This window comes from Salvelinus alpinus, chromosome 8 (genome assembly GCF_045679555.1).
Source record: "Salvelinus alpinus chromosome 8, SLU_Salpinus.1, whole genome shotgun sequence".
NCBI lineage: Eukaryota > Metazoa > Chordata > Actinopteri > Salmoniformes > Salmonidae > Salvelinus > Salvelinus alpinus.
Window position 1 is genome coordinate 49,063,489 of NC_092093.1, and position 9,764 is coordinate 49,073,252.

At 44.6% G+C, this 9,764-nt stretch overlaps 1 protein-coding gene across 1 annotated transcript; it reads right to left on the reverse strand.

Annotated features, from left to right (window-relative positions):
- Positions 1-6,050: 6,050 nt before the first annotated feature.
- Positions 6,051-8,095, reverse strand: LOC139583240 (putative nuclease HARBI1). Its single transcript, XM_071414091.1, has 3 exons — positions 7,311-8,095; positions 6,918-7,029; positions 6,051-6,823 (listed from the first exon to the last, which is right to left on the reverse strand). The coding sequence occupies exons 1-3, from the start codon at positions 7,377-7,379 to the stop codon at positions 6,453-6,455; spliced, it is 552 nt and encodes a 183-aa protein (XP_071270192.1). The 5' UTR covers positions 7,380-8,095; the 3' UTR covers positions 6,051-6,452.
- Between the last annotated feature and the right edge of the window lie 1,669 nt (positions 8,096-9,764).

Consider the following 9,764-nt stretch of genomic DNA (forward strand, 5'->3'; position numbering starts at 1 on the left):
CCAAAATAAATCTACAATAATCACCTGTATCTTGGCCAGAAGGCCAGATGGTTAACAATAGCAGTGCACCCCCCTATATGACATACGAGATAACAACCAATGCCATTTCCTCATCCTCCCTTCCACCATTTCAACCACCCCATTCCAATTTTTTTCCGTAGTCCCCTTGTCTCCTGGGTACACTCGAAGATACTTAAAACCTCCCTTACACCATTCCAGCCCCCCTGGCAAAGACATGATCCCTCCAGACCATTTGCAAAGCACAACTTTTCCCCAGTTTACCTTTTGCAGAGGATATTCCCCTAAACCGATCAACCATGAGACTCAAACTATCCACCTCCGCTTGATTTTTCACTAAAATAACTCCATCATCAGCATAGGCTGAGAGACGACTAGGAGGAATATCCTGTGACTTCTACGCGACATCTAATGCTATTTAGTAGTGGCTCTATAGCGATGGCATATAACATTCCCAACAACGAACACCCCTGCCTAATACCTCTACACACTTTAAAAGGAAAACTCATGCCACCGTTAACTTTCAATACACTTTCAATGTCACCGTATATCACCCTGATAACGGCAGTAAAACCAGAGCTGAAACCAAAAGCCTCCAAAGTGGCCCCAGAGGTATTGATGTTCAACTCGGTCAAATGCCTTTTCCTGATCAATTGCATTTAGACCAGCATCCAACCCAATAGCCCTAGAGACGTCCAAAAAAAAATCAGGAATCAGGGAAATGTTATCCCCTATCTGCCTGCCGGGAACACAGTAGGACTGGTCCGTGTGTATGATGTGCCACATCACCTCCCTCAGCCTGGTGGACAAAGCCTTGGACAGGATCTTATAATCAGTACACAGGCCACCGGCCTCCAGTTCTTTACCTGCATAGGGTCACCCTTTTTTGGCAGTAGGGTGTGGACAGCCCTCCTGCAGCTTATCGGTAGTAACCCTCCGGTCAAACTATCGTTAACTCCTGCTAGCCAATCCTCTCCCAACATAGCCCAAAAATACTTTAAAAAGTCAACGGGAAGCCCATCAGTGACCGGTGCCCTTCCCTTTTCCATGCCTTTTTACTGCAGCTCCGGCAAAGACAATGGTTGCTTTAGTTCAACCTGAGCTTCTGCAGCCACCTGTGGGAACCAAGGAACTGCTGTGTCACTGTTATATCCTCTTTGTACTCACACTTGTAGAGCTCAGCATAGAACTCTACTGTCCTCTTTCTAATTACACTTGGGCTAGTGAGCTCCTGTCCAACAGCTGATTTGAGGCAATTAATAATTCTTCTTTGTTCATTCTTTTTCTCTAAAACAAAGACATTTTTTGATGAGGCATTCATTTCAGAGATTCCCGTAAACGTACTTCTCACCAATGTGCTCTGATACCCAGCAGGTCTGTCAATGTCCCCTGTGCTCTGATACCCAGCAGGTCTGTCAATGCCCCCTGGGCTCTGATACCCAGCAGGTCTGTCAATGCCCCCTGGGCTCTGATACCCAGCAGGTCTGTCAATGCCCCCTGTGCTCTGATACCCAGCAGGTCTGTCAATGCCCCCTGGGCTCTGATACCCAGCAGGTCTGTCAATGCCCCCTGGGCTCTGATACCCAGCAGGTCTGTCAATGCCCCCTGGGCTCTGATACCCAGCAGGTCTGTCAATGCCCCCTGGGCTCTGATACCCAGCAGGTCTGTCAATGCCCCCTGGGCTCTGATACCCTGCAGGTCTGTCAATGCCCCCTGTGTGCTGATAACCAGCAGGTCTGTCAATGCCCCCTGGGCTCTGATACCCAGCAGGTCTGTCAATGCCCCCTGGGCTTTGATACCTAGCAGGTCTGTCAATGCCCCCTGGGCTCTGATACCCAGCAGGTCTGTCAATGCCCCCTGTGCTCTGATACCCAGCAGGTCTGTCAATGCCCCCTGGGCTCTGATACCCAGCAGGTCTGTCAATGCCCCCTGGGCTCTGATACCCAGCAGGTCTGTCAATGCCCCCTGGGCTCTGATACCCAGCAGGTCTGTCAATGCCCCCTGGGCTCTGATACCCAGCAGGTCTGTCAATGCCCCCTGGGCTCTGATACCCAGCAGGTCTGTCAATGCCCCCTGGGCTCTGATACCCAGCAGGTCTGTCAATGCCCCCTTGGCTCTGATACCCAGCAGGTCTGTCAATGCCCCCTGGGCTCTGATACCCAGCAGGTCTGTCAATGCCCCCTGGGCTCTGATACCCAGCAGGTCTGTCAATGCCCCCTGGGCTCTGATACCCAGCAGGTCTGTCAATGCAACTTGTTTTTTCTTGAGGGCCCTGAGTATGGCCTCGATCTCCTGTGGTCTCAACTAACGTCAGGAGTTTCACTATCTCAGACTCTCGGGCGTTCATTGATCTGGTGATATCTCTTGGGACATTCATCGCGCATTGATTACAGAATTGTTGAATTTTCCCTATATCCCACCACTGTTGAAGAGATACAAAACTGTCCTTTTCAGATCTCCAACTCTACCAGAAAAAAACTTAAACATTTCCTGAAGTGAGCATCATTCAATAAAGTTAAATTAAAAAGACAGTTCTGGATTTTACAGCGTTAATGTACACCCCCTCTGTTACTCAACAATGATCAGAACATCCCACTGGGGTTCACACTCACTGACAGACCTGAGATTGACGCTCAAAGCAATAAAACCTGTCTAACCTTGCCAGAGAGATGGTGTTCTCTCTCACATGGGCCCATGTGTACTATCTCCTGCCTCCATGTTGGCACCTCCAAATATCACACAGCTCATGAGTTACAATAAGGTGTTTATTTTTTTTTAAGTAATTGAGGCTATATGAGGTTCTTTGTGGTTTCTTTCTAATTCATTAACTGTACAGTTAAAATCCTCAGCAAGAAATAAATAATTCTCAGTGTTACATTTCTCGACAGTATTTGATAATGGCTTTTAAAAACATCCCCTCTCGACTCCCGCTACTGGGGCATATACATTTACTAAACACATAGTGATGTTTTCACACCTCGCTCTAACTTTAATTAACCTCCCCTCAACTACCTCTTCAACCTTATATGACAAAGACAAAAAATATTTTGAGAAAATAATTGGCACACCCCCACTTTTTGAGTTTTTATGACTACACACCACTCTCCCCTGTCCCCCCCTCACTATTATTGCCACATAACTTCATGTTCAATATTACTATGCGTTTCCTGTAGAAAACGTATTTTACTTCCCTTTCCCTTCATTAAGTCAAACACCACAGCTCTTTTTTTAACGTCTCTCGCCCCATTTACGTTTAAAGAAGAAATCTTACAGCTGCTCATGGCTGGGGGAAAAAATACAGAGTAAGAGACAGGAAAGCGCATCTCTTTACAGAGTTAAGGCTGAGACTGAACTCTTTAATTTCCTTTAGAATTTAAATCACTTGTCACTCTCGTAACAGCTTTCTTGAGTCTAGCGATTTCAGGGCTTGTCAAACCTCCCGCCGTTATTTTTGACATCAAAACCTTTGCTGATTCAATAAACAAAACACTTTCAGGAAGAAAATCTGTTACATTATAATCCTGCATATATTTCTTCCCTTTTTGTACATTTTTGAAATTGACGTACCTTCTCAATCCCATACCTCCCTTCCACCCCATTTCTCTCACTATTTTGTTGTGATGTGTCAGATGACTCACTCTCGCTATCGTCCCCAGAGGGAAACTCCTCCATCTCGACTTCCTGTTTATCCTCAACTGATTTATCATCTCTACTTCCTGTTTATCCTCAACTGATTTATCATCTCTACTTCCTGTTTATCCTCAACTGATTTATCATCTCTACTTCCTGTTTACCCTCAACTGATTTATCATCTCTACCTCTACTTCCTGTTTATCCTCAACTGATTTATCACCTCTACTTCCTGTTTATCCTCAACGGATTTATCACCTCAACTTCCTGTTTATCTTCAACTGATTTATCATCTCTACTTCCTGTTTATCCTCAAATGATTTATCATCTCTACTTCCTGTTGGAGTTAGAACCTTCATCACCCCTTAATTTCTTCCTCTTAATCCTCGGTACTTTAAATACAATTGTTACATTTTCCATTTTTTCAATCTCCTCTTGAACTTCACTTTTATATTCCAGCACCGACTCAGCGACCCCAGTCGCAGTCTCACCGGCTACTTCTCCTCCCTCTTTTCTCTGATCCACCGCAATGTCCCCCTAGCCACCTGCCGTCCTTTCCTACTTTTCCAACCACCCTCTCTATATATACACACACACTGAATACACAGAAACCAAATAGTGTGAAAGAATTCCAGTCCCACAATCACTCCTGCTTCCCGACTCACTCCCAGCATGCACTCCGACGAGAGAGAGAGAGAGAGAGAGAGAGAGAGAGAGAGAGAGAGAGAGAGAGAGAGAGAGAGAGAGAGAGAGAGAGAGAGAGAGAGAGAGAGAGAGAGAGAGAGAGAGAGAGAGAGAGAGAGAGAGAGAGAGAGAGAGAGAGAGAGAGAGAGAGAGAGAGAGAAAGAGAGACACAGAGAGAGAGAGAGAGAGAGAAAGAGAGACACAGAGAGAGACACAGAGAGAGACACAGAGAGAGACACAGAGACAGAGCGAGACAGACAGAGAGAGAGAGAGAGAGAGAGAGAGAGAGAGAGAGAGAGAGAGAGAGAGAGAGAGAGAGAGAGAGAGAGAGAGAGAGAGAGAGAGAGAGAGAGAGAGAGAGAGAGAGAGAGAGAGAGAGAGAGAGAGAGAGAGAGAGAGATACAGAGAGAGAGAGAGAGAGAGAGAGAGAGAGAGAGAGAGAGAGAGAGAGAGAGAGAGAGAGAGAGAGACAGAGAGAGAGACAGAGACAGAGGGAGGCCAAGGAAATGCACTAGAGTATGTAGGAATTTGGGTGCCATTTGTGATGCAGCCCTTGGAGTCACTGTCCCCCGGGGTGGGTGAGGAGGACCGAGGACACACTGTAGCGAACATTTATAAGAGTCACTGATGTGCACTGCCTCGTAATGCCTTCACCATGCACCACACACACACACACACACACACACACACACACACACACACACACACACACACACACACACACACACACACACACACACACACACACACACACACACACACACACACACACACACACACACACACACGCACACACACACACTACAACAACTAATTTGTTTACCCTCCTGGCATTCCTTAAATAAATCACAACATTTCTCTGTTTCTTATTTATGCATGCAAAATCAAACACGAGACAACACCTGAACACAACAGATACTGAGGCCTTAGTCTATCATTTCTCCCCCCCGAAGCTTAAATCTGAGCAAATGTTTACATTTAAAGATGGAAACCAGGGGCCTGTTGCACAAAACTAGGATAAGGGATTAAGCCAGGATATCTTGGTGATCCTGGCTCAATTGATCCGTAATCCGGTTGCACTAAAGATGGATAGGGGGCAGGAGGATATGTTATGGTATAAATTACCATGGAGATTTATTCTGTGGAGCTAGCCTGCTCCAGACCAGGCTAAATTCCAGGATCTATTTAATCTCATCCCTAATGTCAGTCAGCAGTCACCACAAATGGAAACCAATAGTTATTTCACTGCTCACTATACATTATCACATATAACTAGACCCACTGTTATTATTTAAACGTTTGTGATCATTAATTTCAATGATTTTGGATAAAAAATGATTTTTAGATGATGTTGCTATCATTAGATAATTTACAGTTTCCCATAGACTATAAGGCTATATATAAAATGATAGAATATTAGGGCCACAGAGGGGAAAAAAACACAAGTCATAATATTGTAACCAGTTGTTTTAAAGGAGGACAGTTGTTAAAATGACAGATGTGGGGCATTTCGTGAAATTGTACTTCAGTATGGTTTCATAAACAAAGACATGCTGATGTGCCAGAATATTAAGTATCACATTGTCATAAGTATCAAAACTGTAAAAACAATATGTAGCTTTTCTGCAGAAAGAACCAGCCTCATAAATTTATGACTTTATCCTTTTTCTTCAGTGTGGCCCTAGTACTCTGTCATATAAACAAATACACATTCCATATGAATATAAAAACACAATGTGTAACATTATGTTCCTTTATTGAATAAGGACAAAACAAAGCAGGTAAACCATCAGCTCCTTTCGAAACTGAAGTCACAGTGACTCTACAAGATGGAAAGCACAGAATCCAAGCATATTATACAAAATGATACATACACATTCAAAGGTCTGTATATAACACACCCTGCATGTCTGCACACTAAAATAAATGCAGGACAAATCCATACACATCAACTGAACAGACAAATGAATGGATGCAGTAGCCTCCCTGCAGCCTTGTATTACACACAGTATACTGCACAAACATCATAAGAGGCCAAATTCGTCAAAAAACGAACCCAAAAAAAACCAAATTCCTCTGCCACCGCAGGACATATTTAACCAAAATTGAAAGCACACATACTAACTAAAATAATTCAACACATATTGGTCCCTCAGCAGCCGACCACTGTCGTCATCAGGGAAGATTGCCGGATTGTCCCAGTCCATGGCTGGTGGCACTCTGGGGGCCCTCTCCTTCCTCAGGCAGGCCACATTGTGGAGGACAGCACAAGCCACAGTAATATCACATGCCCTAACAGGGCTGACCCTTAATTTGTGAAGGCAGTGAAAGCGTGCCTTCAGGAGGCCAAAGGTCATTTCAACTCTGGCCCTGGTCCTGGCATGGGCATGGTTGTAGGCCTGCTGTGCTTCCTGGGGGTCTGTGAAAGGTGTCAGGAGAAAAGGCTGGCAGCCATACCCCCTGTCTCCCAGCAACACACCAGAGAATTCACCTGTCAACACAAAATCTCATCATTACTACCTCATAAACACAGTGATATTCTTGACACAGCCATGATGGTTATAAATAGGGGTTGTGTGGCTTACCTTGTGATAGGCACTGATAGATTTCAGAGGCCCGAAAGATTCTGGAGTCATGGACTGAGCCAGGCCATTTTGCCACAACATTGCTGGTCACACAGTCAGCATTGCAGACCATCTGAAATCATAAGATGAGGAATATTACACCAATCAATGCACATCACTGGCAATGCAGAGTGTTCGTCAATGGACAATATCAAAAAGTTATGTTCACCTGAACATTAATGCTGTGAAAGGATTTCCTATTCACAAAATCGGCCTCATGGGCACCTGAGGGGGCTTTTATCCTTATGTGTGTGCAGTCCACTGCACCAATGACATTGGGGAAACCTGTCACACAAAGTAATGAGTATCCTACTATGTGTTAACAGTTGTCCTGTAATTTGTAGATCCTCTTACCTGCAATCCTATAGAACTCCTCTTTGATGTCACAGAGTCTTCTGTGGCCAGGGAAGGAGATGAAGACATCTGCTAATGCTTTGATAGCCAGACACACACTCCTTATTGTGCGGCAAATTGTGGCCTTGTTCAGCTGTTCTGCATCCCCCACTGAGTACAGGAAGGCTCCACTAGCAAAAAAGCGCAAGGCCACACAAACCATTTGCTCCACACTCAGTGCATGGCTCCGTGCAGTGCGGTGCTTAATCCTGGGACCCAGTAGTCTGCATAGATACCTGATGCCATCTGCAGAAAACCTGTATCTTTCATATAGATGGTCATCAGGGAAGGCCAGTGGGTCCAACCGGTCCCTGAAGACCCTTTCTCGCCTGAAGGCTCTCCTCAGCACAAGTGCTTCTTCATCCACCACATCTCGCACGAATGGGCATGCCATTGTCAGAGCAGAAAGGAACACACAATTTTGGGCCTTCATATAGGCTAGTGGCCACACCTGGTGCTGGGGGGGTGGGCAAAAGAGGGCGATGCCTTATAACGATGACTTGGTTGTACTGATTGCTGGGAAAATAAAAAAAACCTTAGAAAGATGCCACCGTCCTGTGTGCTCACAATAAGAGCTCATATGTCATGGCTCACTTGACTTTACGAGAATATACCTAATTTTTATTTTGAGCTGTGTCATCTTCTTGGAGCTGGGGGAGGAAAGAAAAATAATGATTAATACATTTGTGTTACAGTTAGCATACAGTGTACATTGAAGGCATATCTCACCTCCCTCTCAAGTTTTTTTATTTCAAGGTCCAGTTTCCTAATTGTCCTCTTTTTTATTTCGGACTGCAAGATTTTCCATCTTTTTCTTCTTGTACTGAATGTCTATGTCTGCCAGTTCTATTTGGCGCCGGAGGTGGTTGCCATACAACTTTCTGATAGCTTGTGAGCTCTGTGAACACAATACAATTAGCGCAGCTGGAATTTGGCAGGATGTGGTGTCCTTTTATTAATACGCACTATGTTGCCAGGCTGGTTTTCCCACTGTATAGCATCTGGGTCCTGTAAAAGAAATTAGATTTTTTGATTTTGATGAGGACTCCTCACCATTGTAGAGTAAATAGTACTTTCACAGTCTTAACATGATACCTCATGCCTTCTGGAATCCAGAGAGATGGTCTCCTCCTCATCATCGTCTCCATCATGTGCTGTTGCTGCTGCACTGGGGCCTTCACCCTATCACATTTAATCGGATTCATATTGAAGCTAGTAGACAAGACATGCCAGGCCTACAGTATGCCTTTGATGGAGTACTCACTGGATCAGCATCGTCTGGTGCTTGTGCTGGTGGCTCTAACAGGAACACAGTGCTGCCAGACACTGCAAGGCAATAGGTAAACCAAAGTCAGACAGTCCAAATTGATTCAATATGAATGTGGTTGTATCCCATGTAGAGATGGAAGGACATACCTTGAATGAAGCGGGTGGCATCTTGGGAGGAACCTATGCTCGTCTCTTTCCCCCCAGGGATCCCCTCTAAGACGGGCCTGCCTTTATTTAGCTCCAAGGCCATGTCCTCTGCTGGGGTAAGGTCAGCCTTTGGTGACCCACCACCCGTGCCTTGTCTGTGGGTATTCTTTTTCACTGCTAAAACAGTACAGACAATGTGTGAGCAGGCACCTTCTGGGTACAATATATGCTTGTGCTTTGTTAAATATTAGTCAGGGACCATACCATTCTGCAGAATGTTCTTGTATTTGATTTTGACCTGCTGCCATGTCCGTTTTGGCCCGTTCATGTTTAATCTACACACACACACACATTTAATGGAGTCACACTGCAAAAAATTACTTGGTATTTTTGTCTTGTTTTCAGTAAAAATATCAAAAAATGTATCATAGCTTTATACAGTGTGATGGAGTTACTTTACACAATTTCACTCATATCTGCAGTGCATTTCAATTAAAAATTTAACCGTTTCATAATTACAGTACAACTGCATTTTTGGAGATGTGAATTAAATATTTGAATTGTAATTGTGATGTTTCAGCGGAGCGGTGAGTGTGTAATTGTGCACTACTTACGCATTCAGGCGGTCTGCAATACTTTGCCACGCTTTTTCTTTTTTGCTTTATCACTGTGACGGTGTTGCCTTTCTTCTTAATTATATATTTTACCTCCTCGTATGCCTCCATGAGGATTTGTGCTTCCGACGGGGAAAAGTACGCGGCTCTAGTTGCCATGGTAAATCAGTTAATCTGTGATCTGTGGCGGGGTCTATTTGAGTGAGCCGTGAGCGCGCACCTATCCAGGATTGGTTTCACCTGGCTTAATGAATCCGTTTCTGCTCATCCTGGCTTGGTCTTTGTGCAACCAATTAAGCCTGGACGCACATGTTTTGGCTTCATTGAGCTCAGCTGAGTCATTTATCCCGGATGTCTTAATTCTACTTTTGTGCAACAGGCCCCA

Excerpts from the sequence above, each read along its gene's own strand:
- LOC139583240 (XM_071414091.1), bottom strand. The coding sequence starts at position 7,379 with ATGTCTTCATCTCCTTCCCTGGCCACAGAAGACTCTGTGACATCAAAG. Across the intron at positions 7,030-7,310 it reads GGAGTTCTATAGGATTGCAG|ATGGTCTGCAATGCTGACTG; the intron begins GTAAGAGGATCT and ends TTATGATTTCAG. Across the intron at positions 6,824-6,917 it reads CTATCAGTGCCTATCACAAG|GTGAATTCTCTGGTGTGTTG; the intron begins GTAAGCCACACA and ends TTGTGTTGACAG.